Genomic DNA, 22,638 nt, shown 5'->3' with positions numbered 1-22,638 from the left:
TCAAGCACAGCCAAACACCCACCAGCTTCTCACTCCTTTCCCCACCCTCCCTGGGGTGTAGAGCACTGAAAACTGGGTGAGAAAGCTCATGGATCAAGATAAACATATCTTGATATGGGTTAGTAAAAACTGTTGTGGGCAAAACAGACTCAACTTGGGGAAAATTAATTTATTGCTGATTGAAATAGATTCACATAGGGAGAAACAACAAGACAAAATATAAAACGCGACCTTTCATGCTTATTACACAGGCTTAACTTCACTCCTTCACAACAGACACCTCTACCCACTCAAGCAGCACAGGGGGGATGCATTTTCCCTCTGCTCTTCCCAACCCTTTGTTTTAACTCCTCCTCTCTCTGTCTGGCATTTTCTGCTCTTTCTGGATTATGTTCTCATAGAGGCCACAAACTATGGTGATGGTCCAGCCGTGTCCTGTAGTGCATCTGCTGTGGAGATGTAGCCAGCTGTGTCTGGCACAGGGCAGCACCTTAGCTCTTCCCACAGAGGCCACACGGCAGCATCCCCTCTCCTCCCCACACCAACACCTAGACACACAGAGACAACGCAGTGCCCATTGGGAATACCTGCTCAGCCCTGCTCCTGGATGGACCTGCAGGTGGACGCGGCAGCAAACACACCAGGATGAAGAAAGTCCCCAGGTGTTCAAGCGGATCATACTGCTGTTTCCCAAAGTAGCAGCAGCTGAGTTACTCTTTTCCACCTGCAGATTCCTGGAGGTCCCTCTCTGCACCTCGGAAGTTGGGACTGAGCTTCATGGTGGGAAGGGAGAAACACACCTGTGTCCCCAGGACAGCCACTTCCTCATGTGGGGAGCTCTGCCTGCTGCTCCACACCCACCCATCTGCCTTGCTGAGGGACGCTTGGGGAGTGCTGGCTCCTAAGAAGGCCAAGGAGAAAGAGGTGTCAGTGGCAGAGAGAAGGGACTGAGGAAGCAGGAGGGCCACGGCCATGGGTGCCCAGAGAGTGGAGCAGGGCAGGTTGAAACTTCCTGGAAAAGATACAAGGGAGAGGCAGCGACTGCTGTTGCTGGGAGAAGGAAAAAAGAGTAACTAGCAGAGGATGGTTTCGATCCATCGACCTCTGGGTTATGGGCCCAGCACGCTCCCGCTGCGCCACTCTGCTCCTCTGCTGACCGAGGTGGACATCCCTCGGGCCATACCTGATGGTCGCCGGCACTGCCAGCAGCACCGCTTGCGCTGACCTGTCTTTCCTTTTCTCCTGCCTGTGCTCTGCACATACTTTTCCTAAAAAGGTTGAACTCTCTGCATGAACTTTCTGCAAGATTTTGGACTCTCACCAAGGGACACCCGGCTCACCCCAAACTCCATGATGTGGATCACTTTTGAAGTGAGACTGTTATTTTATTTGGTCCCCCTCTGGACCCGCTTCTGGGGTCAGTGTGGTTTGTCCTCACACTTCTGAGATGGTTGGACCCCCTTCTGAAATCAGTTTGTCCTACCTCTGATATATTTTAGCCCCCTCTGGGATTGGTTTAAGGCTCTTGGTACCCAAGAGTGCCTCTCTGTGACCTATCATAAGTATATATGCTGTTATATTGTATTGAGGTTACATGGCAAGGTTTGGGGGGGGGGGGGGGGGGGGGGGGCGAAAGGGGCAACTTAGGCAAGAAGCTGGCTCCAAGATGGAGCTGCCACTGGCCAAGGCCAAGCCAATCAGCAACCATGGTGGTGTCTCTGGGCTAACATATTTATGAAGGGGAAGTTGCTGCAGAACAGCAACTGCAGCCAAAGACAGGAGTGAGAATATGTGAGAGTAACAACTCCGCAGACACCAAGGCCAGTGAAGAAGGAGGGGGAGGATGTGCTCCAGGCGCCGGAGCAGAGATTCCCCTGGAGCCCGTAGTGAAGACCATGGTGAGGCAGCTGTGGCCCTGCAGCCCAGGGAGGTGCACAGTGGAACAGTTGTCCACCTGAAGCCTGTGAAGGACCACACATTGGAGCAGGGGGATTCACCCAAAGGAGGCTGTGACCCAATGGAGAGTCTGTGCTGAGCAGGCACCTGGCAGGACCCGTGACCCCACGGAGAGAGGAGCCCACGCTGGAGCAGGTTTCCTGGCAGGTCCTGTGACGCCCTGGGGGACCCACGCTGGAGCAGCCTGTGCCTGAAGGATGCACCCCGTGAAGAGGACCCACACGGGAGCAGTTCATGAGGAACTATAGCCTGTGTGAAGGACCCATATTGGACAAGTTTATAGAGGATGGTCTCCTGTGGGTGGGACTCCATGTTGGAGCAGGAGAAGAGTGTGAGGAGTCCTCCCCTTGAGGAGGAACAAACAGGAAAAACACACAAGGCTTTCATTCTATTTTCTCTTGCCCTTGTCCAGCTGAGAAGGGGAGTGATAGAGCAGCTTTGGTGGGCACCTGGTGTCCAGCCAGGGTCAACTCACCCCATATATTATTGATAAGTTTGCTTTATTAGCAGTAAGTCTGTAGTAACATGTAATATATATACATTTGTTGCTGCTATTTTTGAGTGTCGCTGTTATTGATTACTGCTATTGTTTATTACCATTATTATTGACTGCTGCTATACTATTGATTGCTGATAATAATTTGTAATAGCTTGAGAGATATGCATTTGCTTTATTAATCCTAGGTATACTTGCTAGTGGTGATTTTTGTGGTATTTGTGGTAATTTGTAGTAAAATAGAGAAATTTTGGGGATAAAGCTTCCATGTCCTTGTGGATTATGGAATCCTATAAACACACAATTGCAGTTGGTACACAACCACAGGCCAGGTAACCCTTTAGGTCATGATGACATAGTCAGCTCAATGACACCTACAACTCTGGTCAGCTAAACTGTACCCAGAACAGCATTCACCATATTAGAAGATCTTTATCCTACATGCTGTGAATTCAGGCACTGAAGCCTCTCTGTAGAATCTGGCTTTGTCCTATCTTTGTTCTCACTCCTTACTTCCTTTATTACATACAAGAAAAAAAGCAATAGCAATTGTTGGAGCTTCTACTGGGCTTGAGTCACAGCACCCATCCTGCTCCTGCCCCATGCACAAAAACTGTGCAGGGTTTGTAAGAGAGATTATCATTGCTGGTTGGATGCAATCATTCTGGCCTATACTGCCTCCCTCAAAATGGCATGATAAGCACACATGAAGCCCTTGTTATCTATCTGCAACTCACATAAAATGATCACATTTTAATGTATTTTGTTTTCCAGCTCAGTGCTGAAACTACTGGTCCACAGAACTCTCAGAATTATCTAAAAACATGGAAGCAGTGTTTAACATGGCAAGGAATTTTTAAAAAAAGTCCTGCAGTCCTCTCTCCAGAGACAGGATCCTTCAGGGAAGGGTCTGAAGGCTTGCTGACAAGGTCTCAAAGGCCTCTGTGTAGAATTATGCTTCTGTACACAACAAACAGTCACAGCCTGTTCTAAACTGTCAGAGGTTCACCAAAATCTGTGGAACTATGGCTACTTAAACACTGTGGATTTCTCCTCCATGTATGACTTCAAGGGCAAAAAGGAAACACAAAAATCTGGAGAAGCCTCATAAAATGGGACTAATGTGTAGCTGATTGTCTTATTTGCATGTGACAAGGCTCAAAGTTTAGTCTCCTTCTGCCTTGCTTGTGAACTTCCTTAAGTCTCAGTCTTGTAAGTTCTTGCACCTGATGTCCTTGATTTTATTTTGGAGAGATAACACTGCACATGTTCATACCAGACATAAATGAGGAAACAGGTTGGATTGGTGATTATCTTTACAGAACAATGCTTATTCCTCTTTCATGACTTTTTTTTTATATATATAAATTACATTTTGATAAATAAGTTTCTACCACGTTTATATTTGGGCAAAGAACAATAATGTTACTGTTAATGAGGTGGTGATATCTTTTATGTGATTATTCAGATTGCATAACAGAAGTTCATAACAATATTGAGTGAAGGAGAAGGGTCGAATTCAGGTGTCCACGTGAGAACCACTACATGTGCCCTTCGTCATCAACAGAATGTCATCTTCTAGGTCTGTCCATATCCAGAAACCTGTATTAGAAGGAGCTGAATGTCTCACTGGTAGTGCCTAATTCCCTCTGTAGACTATAGAGCAGGCGTGTGCTAGTTTTGAGTGAGATGCCTAAAATCTGGATGATTAGGGCTGATGAAAGCCACCTTCTTGTTAAATTAGCTAGACACAGTCAGTGTGTGTAGCAATAGCTCTGACAGGGAGCAGTGTGTGCAGCCCCTGGCAACATGAAGATCAGGGAACCATTGTCTGGTTTTTTAAGAACAAACAGTAAAGTTTGGTTAGGGGAGCCTGACTTGGGGTAGCGAATATTTGTGCCTAAATGAAGTACTATATACAAAGCTTAGCCTCTAACAGTTGTGATTACCATCTTTAAAAATGTAGGAAAAATACCCCAGGCCTAAAAACAGGACTCTTAAACTAAGCAACAAAATGTCAAGGATAACATAAACATCAACAGTAATAGAAAATCTATTACTTTCCTCTTCCACCATGGCAAAATCACAGAAAAGCTGGTTGTCAAGGATCATAAGGGGCTAGACATCCAGATCTTATTGCAGTTAAATAAGAGTAAATTATCAATGACAGCATCCTTCTCTTTTAGTGTCTGGTGTCGAACATCTAGTCAGTTCAGTTTTCTGTGATTAGTGACAAAGCTGGGCACTTCTTGATAATGAGTCATCCCATCTTGAAGACAGTTGGGAGAGAACACACCAAGCAAGGGTCCGCTTCTCGATGATTTAAGGAAAATCCTGGATTTATTTCAGGATATGGTCATGTTAACTGGCATGTAAACCCAGTTCATTAACTTCTCATATATTTCAATTATGTTTTATAAAGGACTGTTTATGAAGTAACAGTCACCTGTGGTCAGTATCCAGGAACTAGAATTTCTGTGTCATAATTTAATTTTTTTCTTCTCAAGCTGAAATAAATTATTTGAATTTCTCATTTTCCTAGGAAATGTACCATCAATATAGTTTTAACATCGGCTTATAACAATGTACCAATTCTTGTAAATTTTCTTGTTTCAGAAAAATAGTACATTCCAGATGCAAACTGTTTCAACAGGCAAATATAGTGATAGAGAATGACCAGCTCTTTCTTTCCAATAACTTCAGGATCACAGTTCTGGCACACCTGTATCCAAAAGGCTAGATGCTTAGTTTATCTAGCTCCCATCAATGCCTTTGAAAAATTGACCAAAGAATTGGTAAACAACTAAAATGAAGATGAAAGTAGGAATTGAGAGTGTGATTCATCAGAATGTACTATAAATGGCTTATACTAGGATGCCTATTTCTGTACTAGTCATCTATTATACATTTCCCTTACTACCAGACCTGCACTGTATGTCATCCTAAGGTGGGTGTCAGTAGGTCAGATGAACTGCCTGTTTCTTTCCATTGACTGAAAGGGGAACCTACACGGCAAGCATCTAAAGCTTAGTCAGACAAATCTAGGGACTGGAATTTTTGTTTAACTGTCCATTATTCTGATTTCTTTTTTCTGGATCTAAGTTTAATCTCCAAGGCTCAGCTCTCCACTTCTCTGCATGGAGGAGAAGAATTCCACTCAGGTCCACATGTTCCTCTTGCTAGGATTCCCAGCTCTAGAGGACTTGCATGTATTGCTTTCCATAGTATTTCTTCTGACCTACATTTTAATTATTTTGGAGAATGTGGTCATCATTACCCTGATCAAGATAAACTGTGAGCTCTACAAACCCATGTATTTTTACCTTGGGCACCTCTCCTTCACTGAGATCTGGTACATCTCAGTCACTATCCCTAAATTCTTGGCAAATTTCATTGCTGAAGACAGAAGTATTCCCCCTGTGGGAGACATGTCTCAACTGTTGTTCTTCAGCTCCTTCACGTGCACTGCATGTGTCCTCTCTGCAATGGCATACAATCGCTATGTATCTGTCAACAATTTCACTATCCAGTTATGATGATATACCAAATGTGCATATACTTGGTAGTTGTCTCCTGTTTCAGCGAGTCCACAGTGTCTTTGATCAAGATTTTCTTCATCTCTCGGTCCAAGTTTTGTGGTCTCCATGTTATCAACCATTTTTTCTGTGATATTAGCCCTGCGCCAAACCTCGTCTGCACTGATGCTTCACAGGCAGAGATAGTGGACTTTGTGTTGGCCTTATTCATACTGCTTGCTTCCCTCTTCATCACTATTGTCCCTTACCAAATAATTATCATTACAATTCTGCAATGAAGAAGAAAGTCTTCTCCACATGTTCTTCCCACCTGTGGTCACCATTTTCTTTTCAGCCATCCTCTTCATGTATGCCTAGCCTAAAACCTTTTGACTTGACCCTTTTGACTTGAATACGCTTGTGTCAGCTAGCTATTGTCACTCCCATCTTAAACCCTTTCATTTACTGTCTGAGGAACCAGGAAGTAAAAAGAGCACTGAAAAAAGCTCTCTATGAAAAAAAATGGTATCTCTAACATCTCCAGATGAATCCCTTCTCTCCAAATGCAAGGATAAGCTATGACAAACTGGAACTGACAAGCACACCATAAGGATACCTAGCTAATGACTGTTCAAAATGGACACAGCCAGTGATCAGAGGAACAGTGACAGGATGGAGAATGCTGACCACCTGATTCATCTGAATCAGTCACCCCTAAGACTATCGAAGGTGAATGACTGAGCCATTTTCACTGAAGCCTACCAGGGTGATTCAGCAGATTAAATTCTCCCAAGTGCTGTGCAAACTAAAAGGGACTAAAGTAGTATAGAATTCACTGTAGGAAGTCTGGGGGTGGAGGGAAAAATTGGGATTTAAAAAAAGAATTAGAGATGTTATAGGTTTTTTAGGGAAAAGGCCAAAGGAAGATAAAGAAAGATATCAAGCACAAGAAAATGAAGAAAAAAGGAGGTAAAAGGGACTGGTCATGTATCAATAGGCTGTTGGTCAGTGCAGCTGTCTGGCCAACAACTGCCCCTGGTTACCAAATTCTGTCCCACCTTTTTATTAAATTAATTTATTTTCTATGTCCTGCCTCAGGATTTTCCCTTTTCCATGTGCATGTGCATATATGTGAGTAATCTGGTGATCAACATAAAGCTACTGAGTAGGACAAAGGCCTGAAAGCCACATTGTGAAGTGACAGGAGTTTAGTGTTCAAAAATTGGATACACTGTTGTCAGGGAGCAAGACACTGGAGGGACCCTAAGTCCAAAGTCAAACTACTGGACAGACTGGGACTCTGCATGTCAGACATGGAAAAGTCCGAGGTCCTGGGAGACCAAAACTGGGGAGGCCAAAGGTCTGATAGACAGAGAAGCCCATTAAGGGGATTTTCAATTAGTAGAGATCCCCATTCATGCTGTCTGTGTTATGTGGAGACCTGTAAAGGTAGTGTCCTTCTATCGATCCATTTGTGGCTGTGTGTGTGTATGTGTGTGTGTACATGCGCCTCTTGGCGCCTCCTTACTCAGGCTCACTGCTAGCATGATATGAAAACAAGGGGAAGGAGCAGTCATTCAACTCCCCCATCCAGGACTGAGGAATTCCCTAGCTCTTTCAGCACATTGGTTTCAGCTACTCTTAACACACACTTAACCACAGCTCTCAGAATCTCTGAAAATTCATCATATTTTACACTGTCTGTGTGAGATACAGCAGCTAAATTAATATCCATCATTACTAATACAACCATTTTCTTGTCATTGACTAATGTTTGGGCACATGGAATTTTCTTGAGGGTTTGGGTGGTGGGTTTTGGTTATTCCAGGTTCCTCCACTCCAGATTATGTCTGTTTGGAGACTCCTCTTCTAGTCTCAACACCATACCATTAATCATAGGCTCAGATTGGTCATAAAAACTCAGATTGTTTGCAAGACAAAGTTGAAACTCCCTTTTTCCAGAAAGGTTTTTAGCACATATATACCCATGAATGACACTGACGCAAAGAAAATAGAAAGTTCTGTCAGATAGAAACTATTCCATGAAAATACTGTATTGTCCCAAAAGTCCCTTTTGTACAGTGGCCAAAGCAAGCACAGACTACCTTACACTGTGTCTTGATACCACTCTTCAATTCCATACTTACCACAGAGCATCACTGGTTTCTTCCACACTCAATAAGATATTCTTACATTTATTTTTTTCAGAACTCTCATACACCCTTTTCATTTCTTCCTGTTACCTCCAGGGTCACAGAACCAACATACTGCACAAAATACTAATAAAAAGTTAAAATCACCACACCTTACTGTGTGACTATGTGACAAAACGCCTTTTTGAACTGAAAAATTTAAAAAAGAGTATCCACATTTCTGACATTGTACTAGATGGCTACACACTAGATGAGACCCAAAAGACATCTAACGTAAACAGTATGCTGTATGGCCATGGGCAATTTATTCCACAAGGTGCAAGCATTTATTGGGCAAAAGCCAGTCTGCACCAACTGAGTTGGTAGCAGTGATCTCCCTTTGGTTTGGTCCACACAGAAAGCACACGTAGGGTCTTTGTCAGCACGGGTGTGGAGCTGAACACCAGGCTGTGTCATGCAGGGAGACAAACAGTTCCTTCACATCTTTCTAGCTAAAAAAAGCGCAACACTTCACGGACCGCGAGCCCGAGTGCTGAAGTTAGCTTCATTCCTGTTCATTCCGATTCACCCTGCATTGCAATAAAGCTGGGATTGAAACTGAAGACTTATGACTTCCTACGTATGTTGTTACAATACATTATGCCACAACATCTTGTTACTTCCAAGAGTATTACAAGAATTGATCAAGTCTTCTGTCTCTCTCCGGTAAGTCTGACAAAGGAGAGTGTGCAGACTTGGGAAGAAAGTGAACAAAGAACTGATGAGAAGATTAATTTCTGACTTTCTGTGTTTTACTAACAGTGGAAATAGTTGTCCATGTGCTGAACTGTAAGGCTCCTCAGTTACTGACATGATTTTATTATGCCAGTCACAGCTTTATCTGAATGTCCCAATATGTTTTAAGTGATGAGGTGTTGAGCAAACTGCAGAGGCAGTCCTCCCCATGCCTAAAATTTCCCTACATTGTAAATCCACTGGGTCACCCAAGATGCAGAGTGTAAGAGATCTTGTGGAAGATTGTCTGGTTGCAGAAACTGATCTGATGTGACCGAAAGCTAGTGCCATAGTTTTCAGGCGTAGGTAGTTTTGAACACCTTTCCCCATGCTGGTGCAGCTGGGTGATCTGCAAAGGAGCGGAAGTATATATTCAGAGCACAAAAATTCATGATTGGGGTGTGCCTCTACAAGACAGGGAAACAAGCCAGGACACTGAGCCAGAAAAGGCCATGTAATCATCCGTACTTCTTAGAAAAGAAGTCTTGTCCCTGAGGCATACCAACAGTGATTGACACTGAGATAAGACAATTTGTTTTTTTCACAGAAAATATTGCCAAAATGCTTTAAGGGTTGGGATTTCAAATAAGTTATCAGCACATAGAGGCTGGATCCAAGAATTAAGTTGAATAGTGTATCTTTACAGCCATGCATGGAGAACAGGTTGGTTTGGTTTGGTTTTTTGTGTTTTTTTTTTTTGTTGTTGTTGTTTTTGTTTTGTTTTACATTCTAGTGTTTGCTTTCCCCAAGATTCATCGTGATGTCAGCTACAGAAATGCAAACCCAACCCTGCATTACCGAATTCATCCTCCTGGGATTTGGTGATTTACCCAAGCTTCAGGTTCCTCCCTTCCTGCTCTTCCTGGTGATCTACACGGTGACAATGATGGGGAACATTCTCATCCTCATGTTGGTGGTGGCTCATCAGCATCTCCACACCCCAGTGTACCTCTTCCGCAGTAACTTGTCCTACTTGGAGGTGTGCTACTGCTCCACCATCCTGCCCAAGCCGGCATCCTTACCTGCTGCTGCCCTATACTGCCAGTTGTGTACTACGGTGACACCTTTGCCTGTCCCCACTGGCCTCGTCTCTTCATATCTTACACTGTAACATTTCTTCCTGCTTCTTCCTTCCTGGCGGTTCACATTATGGACCTAAAGCAGTGTGAGAGACTCAATCCACTGCACTGATTTCCCATGTCAACAGAAAGGTGACTGAAACCAGGGTTCACAAGACCTGGCTTTATATCTAGAAGTTCAGTCTCTGAGCTGTGCTGGCTCCCTTTATGACCACTGGTGAGAGACTGTCTGCTCTGCTCTGTTGTGCTGGTCCACACACCACGTAGGTCAGAGCTCCTCTGATCTGATCCACTGACTCTGAAGGGAGGCAAGATGACTGGCCCAGAGCTTGCATAGCCAGTGTTTATATCTAAGAGCACAGTCTGATAGCCACAAGCAGCTTACACTTCAACCCTTAAGTTTTAGCCACCCCTGATGAAATGCTTACACTTAGACTGCGGGCATGTCTACCAAAAGGCAGAAACAGCTGCCTGAACACGGGTGTGTGGTGCTAGTTCAGATTCATTAAGGGATCCTGCAGATGCCTCGTGGGGTCTGTGTCACATTTATCAACCCTGTACTGATGTCAGAGATGCCCTAGGTCACCCTAAACAGCACAAGATGCCTCTGCTTGGGCACCTGCATCACTGCTTGAACACCATTATCTAAAGTACCCATCTTCTTTTGTAGTGAAGGGAGTGGCGTGTCTAATGAATTTCTCTTCTCCCCTGCGTTACAATGAGATGGGTCAAGGCAGAAGTGGTATGCTTGGTTTAGACTAGTAAAGGGTTCATTTGGACTGGTTTTAGCTAGATGAAAATTAGCGCTGGAACTGATACCCATAAACTTTAAACATTGCCTGTGTAGCTGTTTATGTCTAAGTTACTATCTCTTAATATCCAATAGTCAGGAAAAAAGGGCTTTCAGGGTGAAATGAGGGGATCAAATCATGTCTTCTCTAGGAGAGGATGAATCTTCTTGCAGGTTGTGCTCACTGTACTGACTTCATCTAGTCCAGCAAATGGGGGTTGAGGGCCGGATATGGACACCTATGCCATGGATAGCCCTGCTGAATTAAATAAACTTTTCTGAATTAGTAAACTAGACCTTCCCTCTCATCCTTCTGGTAAGCAAGTCAAGCGTCAGGAAAGACTGATCCCCTTGTAACTTTCAGGTAGCTTAAAAGAGTTGACAAGCAGATGCAGACAGAGTCAGGGGTGCAAAAATATCTTAAATCCCCGATTTTCACATTGATTTTCAGCCTACATCTGAAATTCTGTGTCATGAATTCTCCAAAGTAACTTCCTGTTTTGCTTGTTGCTGCCCATTGGCTTTAGAGAAACACTGCACAGCTGCCTAGATTAAATCCCAAAGTTTTTGGTACATATGCAGGATGCACTTTGTCTCTGCTCTTTACAACCTGCTCCCTCTGGAACACACAAGCCATGTCTTGACTGCAACACAAGGTTGTATTTATCCCACAGTTTCTGGCACTCTCTATCAGGTTTTTTGAATACTGACTACAATGCAGTGTTTTCCATGTTTGCATGTTGGTTCCCAACATTTCCTGAAACACAGCTCGCTGTTGGATCCTCTCTATTTATTTAGATGGCTTTGTGTCAAGAGTGTCTGAATCCCTCAGCCAAAAGCCAGCCTGCCCTACCACTGAGACCTACCTTAACATGTTGTCAGGCCTGAGACACTTAAAGGTTCTTTAATAATTAATATGTCTCTATAATTTCCACTTAACATTGAGAGTTCCTCTCAGTTTGCTGGGTTTGTGCTAGGATGGTGTGGTAGGAAAGGGTCATTCTACGTGCAGGACAACATTGCACGTAGACATGTGAGGATGCAAAGTCTGCTCAGATGCTCTGTAAATTTACTTGCATTATGTCTGTGGGCTGCAACAGAGAGAGAAATTTCATTCCCAAGCAAGCTGCTTGCAGATAGCTTCTTACTCACATTGCAGGGGTAGATGGTGGATGCTGAAATTCAGAACCTGGCACCACCTGCACTAGCAGTTTCTGTATGCAGACCCCGTTACTCCGAATTTTGCGGTGTTTTGGAATACCTGTGGCAAGATCTTGGTCCATCACATGTTAGTTGCTCCTACTATGATCAAACGCAGTACGTGTGAAGGGATCTTCAGGACTGCTGCTGTTCAGTCCAGAGAAGATAATGGTCAAAGCTGATCTCACGTATCAGGCACAGGAGCCACCGCAGCTTGATCTAAAGAGGCAACCTTCTACAAAATGTCAGCAAACCGCTTGGGTGGAAGGACACAACTAACTGTGGCGTTCTATGGTGTCGAATGAAGAATGCAGGCCTAGATATAAGGACTCCCTTTACAGCCAGTGCAAAGACATTGTCACTTCTTGGGTGTGACTCATCTCATCCTTAAGCAGATATCTGAAACCATCTTCTCTAGCAGTGTCCTCACTGTATTTGCTAAAAATCTGCAGAAAAAGCAGAGATTCTTTAACTGAAATGTTTATTGTATGACTTAACTCTCATCCAGTCTGAATTGATACTCCTATGTAACTTAAGAAAAAAATTACTGACACAATGGAACAGAAAGCGGTCATTTGAATAAAGCTGATGGAAATTTGAACTCTACAGCTGAAGAACAATCTTTAATACGGACGGGGAAAATAGATATTTCCTGCTGAAAGGTCAACATTGTAAAACTTCCTAAATAAGGAAATTAAAAACTATAGAGGAAAAAAAGGAAAGCAACTGATGTCACTGTAATGTTTTAGAAAATGCAGAATGATATGTGCTGGGTGGGCTGGTGAGGATTCAGCAGCAAGCCAAGCCTTGACAACCACGATGAGGATGTCAGTTGGAGACCGGTTTGCCCTATTTCCCAGAGAATCTGCTCCCAAGGGAGTTGCAAGGAGTGTATGAGTCAGAGGGTTCAGGAAAACAGTGCCCTATCTGATGGGCCTAACATGGTTGCTAAAGAGGCAGGCGTAGAGTCCTCAGGGCACTCTGCTGTCAGGAAGCCAAGGGAGGGGCGCTCCTGGAGGATATGCAGGTATCAGACGCCTGCCATCTTCTCGTGGATCATGGACAGATGAATCCCTGCGGAGGACCAGAGCTGTCTTCTGTGGATTCCCAGGATTAGCACAGATCGTATTTTGAGAACTCTAGATTTGGTTGGGTTTTTTGTGTGTGTGTCTGGCTACTTTTTTCAACAGTTGAAAGTAATAATGATGCATTGATCTTTATGAAGACTTAGTCCGATAATAATAACAGCTATAATGCAAGGATAGCTGTATAGGCTGGCACTTGACACACACCCATAAACACCAGAGATTTCAAACTGGGTTGAGATGTCTTCACTGGACAGTCTGCGTGTCCTGAGTGATCCGAGTTATCCGAGTTAATAGTTGATAGATAATAAAATCCTGCAAAAGATGAGATAAGACTTTAGTCTGACTTCAAATACACCCTCCTCCTTTCTGTTTATGCATTTCAAGACATCTCTTCATTTTTTTGGTGAAAGAGACCAGATTTCACGTGGTTCTGTCTCAGAGGTGGTGATTTGATGTGTGCATCCCTATGGTTTGTGAAACCACGCCCAAAGACACTGTGGACAGACGTTTCTCTCTACTTTTAGACAGTGACAGAGGAACTGTAGATTTTGAGCACCCACATCATGCGTTCGTGTGCATTTTACCATTAAAAAAATTGTCCTCAGCAGAATGGAACTCATACCTTGATCTCCGACACATAAAACCTTTACAATGACCCTTTGACAGAAACGTTTCCATTGCGCATCCCACTGGGAAGGCTTGTAGAAGAGTGATGGCAGTTCAGTGAGGGGCAATGGGTGAGCTGGATGAGTACTGCAGAGGTGGAGGAGGTTGGATGGGGCAGTATCTCAGGGAATTGCTCAAGGCTTTGGGATAGGGAAGAGGGTATGACACTGAGAGTGGGGTATCAGGACAGGTGAGGTGGTGAGGGCTGTGTTTCAGGACTGAGCAACAGCCCTTGAGCCTGGGGTGCAGCAGGGAGGAGGGCAGCCCCAAGCCTGGGATAGCAGTGATGTGTGGGCCAGACCTTTGCTTAGGCACCTTTGCTGTGCGGCCACTGCAGCCTCGCAGGAGCCTGGGTGCCTCCTCTGCACGTCCCACGCTGACCAGAAGGAAGCCTCAGACAGGCAAGGCCCAGAAAGTCCTCCTGTGGATCAGCACCCATCCCCTTTCTTTGACAGGACACATCAGAGGCGCTGCTTGGTGAAAGCACTTATGCCCTCCTTTATTTTCCTGTAACCATGTTCTGATTTTCTGCTCTGATGAGCCCCCAGGAGGGCCACTGAGACCTCCTGCAGCAGCTCCATCTCTAATAGCTCCAGCAGGCCTCATTAGAACTCCAGGGAACTTTACTCTTGTGAGCATCCGTCACACTGCATAACTTTTGCCCAAGGGCTTGATAGACCAAGCAAACGGTAACAAGCTTTTTCTTGCTGCTAATTCTCTGTGCAGTCATCAGGTGGCTAACAGGAGAATTAGCCTTTGAGAAAGAGTTTTGCTAACTTCAAGATTTTAATGAGCATATGATGCAACAGGGCATTTCTTGTTTCTTACTCAAGCCTGATGGTGTAAATTAATATACTCCAGACGAACTTTATAAACATAATTTTCCAGTAGGGGCTGATGCTATCAAAGAAAACCAAACAATGTTATCTTTGTGGTCAAGCATCTTGTGCACGGCGTGTCTTTGACTGTTTCTCTCAGGAGTCGTGAAGGGCAAAGCTGTCCGTGATAAAATCGACCCTCTCCCCATCTTGCAAAACAACACCACACTGCAAATCCAGTGACAGCTCCAATTCCCTCTGGTGCTGTTCTTGTAAAGTTACCAGCACACAGAGTCGGGGTGACAAATACATTTCTGTATCAAAAAATCATGACATATGTAAAATTATTCAAAAAACAAATAACATTTTGTAACATTCTGAAGATGGGTTTTCAAGCTCTTTCACTTGACTAGGAGATACAGCAACAGAACCAACGCTGGCCGCATTGCTAGAGACAGGTATATCATCAGAAGACACACAAGCCAAGATATAGATGTGAGCATCACAAGATGAGAGAAGACCAAAGGCAGGGACTATTGATGGTACCTGTCCAAGAGTTAAACAGACAAATATTAGGCAGAACAAATATCAAGCTGATGGGAAAAATATTTGACGGGTAGACCGGCAGGCAGATAAGTATTTGTATAAATGGAGAAAAAATCAGAAGGAAATGGAGAGCAAGCTAGCTAAAATGTTAAGAACACAAAGAAGTGTCATGCACACACAGACTTTTTTCCTTTCTACAGATGAAAAATTTAGGAGGATGGGGAATATTTGCCAGCTTTCAGTCAATTTTAGAAAAACAGTTTGGGCAACTAAATTCATGGATTAAAATTCAGGAAAAACGTTGATGTTTATCATGTTTGTGTATTTTTCATTTCCAGACAGCAGCTTTTCCTTTAGAAATGGGTCAATATATCTTTTCAAGACAAAATGTTCATTTGAAGACGTTAAGCGGATATGAAGAAGCTGAAACATTTTCCTTCAGGATGAGTGATGGCAACGAACCATAGCCCAAAATTAAAATGGGGAATGATCTGGCTTGTCAAGAAACACAAGGACGAGCATGTGGGTAGACTAGATAACCACCGATGGCCATTGTCATGCTGCCTTCTCTAGCCCATAGCTGGTTGAAAAGGGAGATTTTCATGCTATTCCCATGAGGGCTGAATTATTTTTTCCTTCCTATGTTCTTGCTCTGAACTGAGGATGAATATAAGGCTTAAAGGACTTGTCTGACATGGGAGGAGAATTCAGTGGGATGAGTTTCGTTTCTTTGTTTTCTTTTGCTTTGAGGGGAACACTGTATCAACAAGCACCAGCAACCAGAAGTTTTCCCATTTTCTGAAATTCCCAGCATGCTACTTCAGAGGTGTTTGTGCCTCCAAAAGGCGGCCTCCATGGTCTCCTAAGGAGTAATCTGCACTCAGCTTGTCTCCAGGAAACTAACTGCAAGCTCAGATCACAGGTCTAATATGTGAAGGTATGGAAATGATCCTTGCATATTCCCTAGAAGAAGACATCTCTGAGCTAACTTTTAGCTGCTTACAAGCTAGAACCTTGGTCTCAGCTCAACGCTCAGGATCCATCTGTAGTTGGTGGAGAAGGATAAGCATACCTGCAATTTACCTCCTCCTCGCATCCTCAGAGAGGTATCAAGCACAACAGGATGAATCTTTCTCAAAGAGAATTTAAAAAAAAAAAAATTCTCAGACGTTCATGTAACATATAGAGGCAGAAGTAAAATGAGATTTTTGCAGTGAAATCCATCGCCAGAACATCACTTCTAATCCACAGAAACAGGAACTTCTGGAAGACAACTGATCTGATTGCTCTTTGTCTGCTGCATCAGGATGAAATCCGGCATGATCTCCCTCCCTGCCTCCTTCCCTATAGGGATTTATGTTGGGTGCCTTGATGATTAAATTTGATGCAGAAGTTAATAGTTCCTACAAAGATAGATGCCTCTGCCACAGGCTGTGATCCCCAGCTCTCAGCAGTACGGAGTCACTCCCTTTTACTGGTGGTGCTGGTGGCAGCAACCTGATGGGTGCTTGTGCTGACACTGCAGAGCTCTCAGCCCAAGTCTCGTCTTGGCCCTGTGTGATGTTTCTGCGTGTAAACTTCAGATGTAAAACTTCTCTTGTCTGGCTGTTGCTTTTCCATTCAAAGTACCCAAAATAGAATGAATGGTGGAATGCAGCTTTTCACAGCAATGATTGTGTACACACTGTGACGCTGAGGGTATTTGTTTCATTCCCAAGCTTACAGGAGGGGGCTGAGTGCAGGTGTTAGAAAACAAAGGAGAGATTAAATACTTCTGGAAGACTTTTTTGGTGAAAGGAGACAAGCCTTGCCTTCACCCAAAGGCCAGGCCTAATATCTAGATCCCTTTTGTAGACAGCACCTCTGGGAAGTCATTCTTCCACCTCTGGTCACTGATCTGTTCCGGTATGCAGACCACTGCCTGGGTCCCCCCTGCCTTGAGGCTCAGCTAACTGGACAGGACGTGGAAAACTGCTGGACAAGACATGAGACACTGCTAGATATGGTGGGTGCTGAAAGCTAGAGAGCTCTGTGAGGGGTGGCTGGGGTTCACAGGCAGTTAAGGAGGAGTGATGGGGGAAATGGCCAAACTTCACAGATAAAAAAAGGGTTTGAGGACCTTTCAGAGCAAGGCGTAGGAGGGCAGTGTATAGGGGACTGCACCAAGTGATACCAGGTAAGTCTGAGATGACCTGTGTAACAGTCGTACCTAGAAATACCAAACTGGGGTATAGGTATAGCAAAACTGGGGCAAAGAAGGAAAAATTACTAGCAGAAGGTGGGGTTCCTTTTGGGTGGAGACAGGGGCAGAGAAGGAGAGGTGGAGCAGGGTGAAGCAGGCCTGGCAAACAGGAGAGGATGGGGACAAAAAGGGGTAGGTCAGGTGCAAAAAAGCTGCTGGTCAGCAAGCTCCTCTGGCCAAGGCTTGCGCCTGATCACCAAATGTGACTCACCTTATTAAACTCTGTTCCTAACTCTTTTCCCTACTGGTGTCCTGTGTACGGCACCGTGGGTGTGTGATCTGCTGATGAACTTCAAGCTGGACTCGCCCATGGGTAGGAGGAGACCAGGATCTGGAAAGAGCACCAGCTAGAGACGGAGACTGGTCCAGGGTCTGGGCATGGATCCTGAACAGTGAAGGCACTGCTGGGTGCCTGTGTTGACCTGTGTGGAAGGCTGCATGAGTGTTGTGTACGTGTGCATGTCTGGGAGGACGGGCTTCGTCTCACCTGGGGAATGGGGGAAAGCAGCAGTCTTGCCTCCAGTAAATCAGGCCGATAGTGCTCCTAGATCTTAAAGTTCATCATATTAATCTTTCCTTAACATTGTCTTCAGATGGAGTAATTTTTCTTTCGGAGCTGTTCATCCCCAGTGACTATAGATGAAAATAAGAAAGAGTTGAGGAGCTCTGCTGGAAACATCTGGTGTTAGATGTGGTGACCTAGACAAGTGGTTTCAGCAGGCTAGTGTCACTGCAAGAAGGGTAGATCAGATGGATGAAATCACAAAAGAAGTCATTATATATCCATCAGGACAGAGGATGTAATTGTTACCATTTTATGTAGAAGTAATCCATCCATCCTCACCAGGGCAGCCACATCTTACCTTTGGTAAGTCTTGCATAGCGGAGACTTCTACTGAGGGTTACAGAATGATTCTTACGCATTGATGCAGTACTTTGCAGCTGTCAGAACACGAAACCAGACAAATTGCACAATGCGGCTGGTAACAGAAATGGTTCCGTTTGCAGTTATGGTCTTGGGCAGGATGGTGGAGGACTGCAGCAGGTCTCCAGGGACTAATTCCAGAATTTCGGTGAATGAGAGTAAACAGAACAATTGCTCACCAGAACAATGTTGAGGATGGCTCTAGTCATGGTCATCGTAGACAGAGTGAAAAGAATACGAGGAGGGATGAACAGTTCAGAAACATTCTCATTTTCCAAGAGGATTAAATCTGTCATGCATTACAGATTTTGTTTCTTGCCCTTTTCCATAAGGTGAGACTGAACCCTGAATACTGTGATCAGTTTTGTGCCCCTCGCTCCAAGAAAGACACTGAGGTGCTGGGGTGTGTCCAAAGAAGAGCTATGAAGCTGGAGAAGGGTCTAGAGAACAAGTCCCATGAGGAGCAGCTGAGGGAACTGGGGTTGTTTAGCCTGGAGAACAGGAGTCTGAGAGGAGACCTTATTGCTCTCTTACAACTGCCTGAAAGGAGGGCGCAGAGAGGTGGGTCTCTTCTCCCAAGTAACAGGCAATGGGACAAGAGGAAATGGCTTCAATTTGCACCAGGGGAGGTTTAGATTGGATATTAGGAATAATTTTTTTGCTGGAAGGGTTATAAGCATTGGAACAGGCTGCCCGGGGAAGTGTTTGAGTCACCACCATTTGGTTTATTTAAAAGACATGCAGACGTGGCACTCTGGGACATGGTTCAGAGGTGGACTTGGCAATGTTAGGTTAATGGTTGGGCTCGACAACATCAAAGGACTATTCCAACCTGAATGGCTTTATGATTTTAACATATTGTTACTTCCAAGCGTATTACAAGAGCTTGTTGAGTCTTCTGTCTGTCTCGGGGGCAGTTGTTCTTGGTGGACGAGGGTGCTGAAGGGAGCACCTGAGTGCTCGGGGAGGGGCAGAAATGCTGTCTGATTGTTCAGTGAGAAAAGATTGTGCTGACAGAAAGAATACCCTTTTTGGGAGCTGGGGTCACCATCTTCAGAAGTCTCGAGGAAAGTATTTAACACAGTCAGGGGTAAGATGGGCAGGAGAGTGGAACTCGAGTCAAGGCGTGTGATGCAGTTATTTGATCATACTCGCTCGATGCCATTATACATACTCTTTTATACCCAAGCCTTTAGAACAAAGTCTCCAGGTTTGCTCAAGGACCAACAAGACCTGCACGTGATTTTGAAGTGGCAACTTGAAGACCCTGCAGGATAGCCTTGAGCATCTGAAGTGGCAGCAAGCTCCTACGCTGAGGTATTTGCACCTTGGTGGAATTTATGCTAAATGCTTAGCTGACATGGGGACATCTAAGCCTGGATCTCTTCGGGGTCTGTTGCCAACATCCAGGAGTCTGTTCACATCTTATATTGATACCTTGCATGTTTCACAAGATTGGCACATATGAAACAGAACCAAATGCATTCCTGTGTCTTTCTGGAACATCAGGCAGAGGACACACAAGTCTCTTATATGTTACCTATAGATGTCTTTTCTTAGGCAGGCAAATCACATTCGTGCTCCAATAATGAGCATTGTTTCCAGTGCCTCACGGTCACATGCTTAATGCTATTGCATGGATCTGAATTGTCAGGCTGGAAAGGACGAAATCTTTCTAAAACTCTGTGGACTGCAAATGCACGGCTAGCTGGGTCAAGGGATCATCTCCAGAAATCCCAGCTGTAGCGAGGAGTTTGCGCTCCATCCTCTGCACCTAGGCCATTATGCAGACAATTCAGAGTAGACCTTTGTTCAGTCTTGAGTAATCCAAAAGGCAGATATAACACATCTGGTGTCCGGGAGTGTCATCTGCTTTTCATCTACCTCAGCATGGAACTGCAGTCCAGGCTAAGACTGAAGGTGAGGGATGTCTGAGTAAAGAACCACAGCACCAAAAACTGAAGCACGCACTTAGTAATTGCTGCACTCCTCATTAAAGTTTGCATTTAGCGCATAAATATAAGTAGATATCTAGTGCTATTAGAAGTGTCCATACTTCACGGGCGTGAAGCAGGAGAAAGGACCTGCAACAAACCTATTCTGTTCTGGATCCACCAGCAAAGCCTGGGTACGCTACCTGAGGATGCTTAACGTGTCTGGAGTAGTCTCTGTAAAGGCAAATCAACGGTTTCATCATTCACCAGAATGTGAATCTGGAAAAACAGCCAGACACATAAATACATTTAAATACATAAATCCAGGCAAGATAAGCAACACTGCTAAAGCTAGTAGTGTTGAAGCTCACATCCATTTTTGAGTTTACATTTAAATCCAGGTTCTTTACTAAGGTTCCCCTTATACTTAATGGAAAGAAACAGATCCCTCCAGAGGGCTGCCTCAAGCCAGCTGTCGACAATATCATTCTCAGGCTATGCCCACCCAAGATGTGACACATGCCAGCTCTCTTCAGCTATACAAAAGGTCTGAATGACAGGAGAGTCATTCAGCTGCCTAAACATAGCTGTCAAGTAATCACTTAATACCTTAGATTATCCTGGAGGACTGCATGGGGCTGCCAGCTGTGTCTCAAGCCCTGCAGGAGACACACATGCTTCCGTACTGGAAGCCAGAGACCGGATGGCGTACCGTAGGACATCTAAAAATGATGGAGAACCATCAAGTCCTTGAATGTCTCCCCCGATTTAGATCTACGCTGTTAACTCCTAACTGTGTTGAACTACATGACATAATCAGTAGTTCTGCAGTCTTGCAATACAGTGTCCTTCTGAGCTCTTCGCTTATAAACATGAGAGGTGGAGTAACCACTTTCTGAGTCTTCTCCTTGTTTTAGTCACTTTCCTCCAGGAAAAAGTTTTCTCCCTAAGATTTTTTTCAGGGCAGACCTCACCTCCTGGTTCCTAAGAGTGTAGACCAAGGGGTTCAGAGCTGGAGTGACAGCACCGTACATGAGAGACACTTGCGCATCCCTCTTAGGAAAGCTTCCTGCGGAGGGTGGTGTATAATTGAAGAGCACTGGTATGTACAACTGTGCCACAATGGTGAGGTGGGAGGTGCAAGTGGAGAAGAGCTTCCACCTTCTTTCCTGGGATCAGACTTTGTGGAAGATGAAGGAGGTGATGTAGAGTTAGGAGAGGACTATGAGAGTGAGGGGGCCGAGTACAATAGATGGGGTGACCATATTTTGAGGAGGGCCGTGTTGAGGCTGGTACTAGCGCAAGCCAAATTCAAGAGTGGCTTGATGTCACAGAAGAAGTGATGAATGTGGTTGTGGCCACAGAAACTCAGTTGAGAGGTCATGACTGAGTGCATCATGGCATGTACAAAACCAGTGGACCAGCTGGCCAGAGCCAGCAGCAGACAAGTCCGTGGGCTCATGATAAGGGTGTAGCGCAAAGGGTTGCAAGTGGCCACATATCGGTCATAGGCCATGGTGGCCAGGAGCACAGCCTCAGTGCTGCCCAGGAAGTGGAAGAAGTGGAGCTGGGCCAAGCACCCACCAAAAGAGATGGGCTGATGCCCAAAGAGAAAGCCAGTCAACATCTTGGGAACAGTGACTGTGGAGTAGAAAACGTCCATGCAGGACAGGTTCCCCAGGAAGAAGTACATCGGTGTGCGGAGCCGGGGCTCACATATCACCATGGTCACAATGGCACCATTTCCCAGAAGACTGGTCAAGTAGAGCAACGGGAAGGAGACGAAGAAAAAGTGCCGCAGCCCCTGGATATCGGTGAGGCCCAACAGGATGAACTCATTCACCTCTGTCTGATTCACCATTGCTAGAACCATAAGAAGCAAAGGCAAAATGTCAAGGTTCCACAGTTGTGAGAAGTGACAGTATTACAAAACTCATATGTTTCTGTGCTAATTTAATATAAACACATTCAGAAAAGAGCAAAACATAACACATGTAATGCAACCTAAAAGCTGCGTAGAAACTCAAGAAATGAACATGGGCAAAAATGACTTTAATGTAGTCTCCTGCTTTCTGTCTAGAACAGAGTAAAATATTACAGAGGGGAAAATATTCAAATAAAAAATTCCATCTATGCATAACAGCAGAACATGTAAGATGTAAATCATTGCTGCCTCTTCACCTTCAGCCACATTCATATGGCTACAGTTCTGCTCATCTGTAACTTCCTGCTACAACTTTGGATCTCATCAATAAAGCTTCTAACTCATCATGTGAATCACTCCCGATGCTTCCTTTCTACTATTGTGTCTATATTCCATTAAGCCAGTTTCAACTTTCACGTTTCTAATAGCTACCATCTCTCCCAGACAGTTCTTTGTTCTTAAAAATGGCACAGTTTCTATTTTTTTATTAACAGCTACCAGAAGCTGCTCCAAGGTAACATACATTCATCAG

At 44.5% G+C, this 22,638-nt stretch overlaps 1 protein-coding gene, 1 non-coding gene and 1 pseudogene across 2 annotated transcripts; 1 reads left to right on the top strand and 2 right to left on the bottom strand.

Annotated features, from left to right (window-relative positions):
• Positions 1-1,074: 1,074 nt before the first annotated feature.
• TRNAM-CAU (transfer RNA methionine (anticodon CAU)) lies at positions 1,075-1,146 on the bottom strand. Its single transcript has one exon. It is a non-coding gene; the product is annotated as a tRNA-Met (tRNA).
• A 4,443-nt stretch (positions 1,147-5,589) lies between these two features.
• LOC141965660 (olfactory receptor 6B1-like) lies at positions 5,590-6,502 on the top strand (annotated as a pseudogene).
• A 14,597-nt stretch (positions 6,503-21,099) lies between these two features.
• LOC141965510 (olfactory receptor 12D1-like) lies at positions 21,100-22,055 on the bottom strand. Its single transcript, XM_074917224.1, is given in 2 exon segments — positions 21,100-21,450; positions 21,453-22,055. Coding segments are annotated over 2 exon segments (954 nt in total).
• Between the last annotated feature and the right edge of the window lie 583 nt (positions 22,056-22,638).

The sequence above is a fragment of the Athene noctua genome, chromosome 13, assembly GCF_965140245.1.
Source record: "Athene noctua chromosome 13, bAthNoc1.hap1.1, whole genome shotgun sequence".
Lineage (NCBI taxonomy): Eukaryota > Metazoa > Chordata > Aves > Strigiformes > Strigidae > Athene > Athene noctua.
This window is presented reverse-complemented; position numbering and strand designations above follow the sequence as displayed.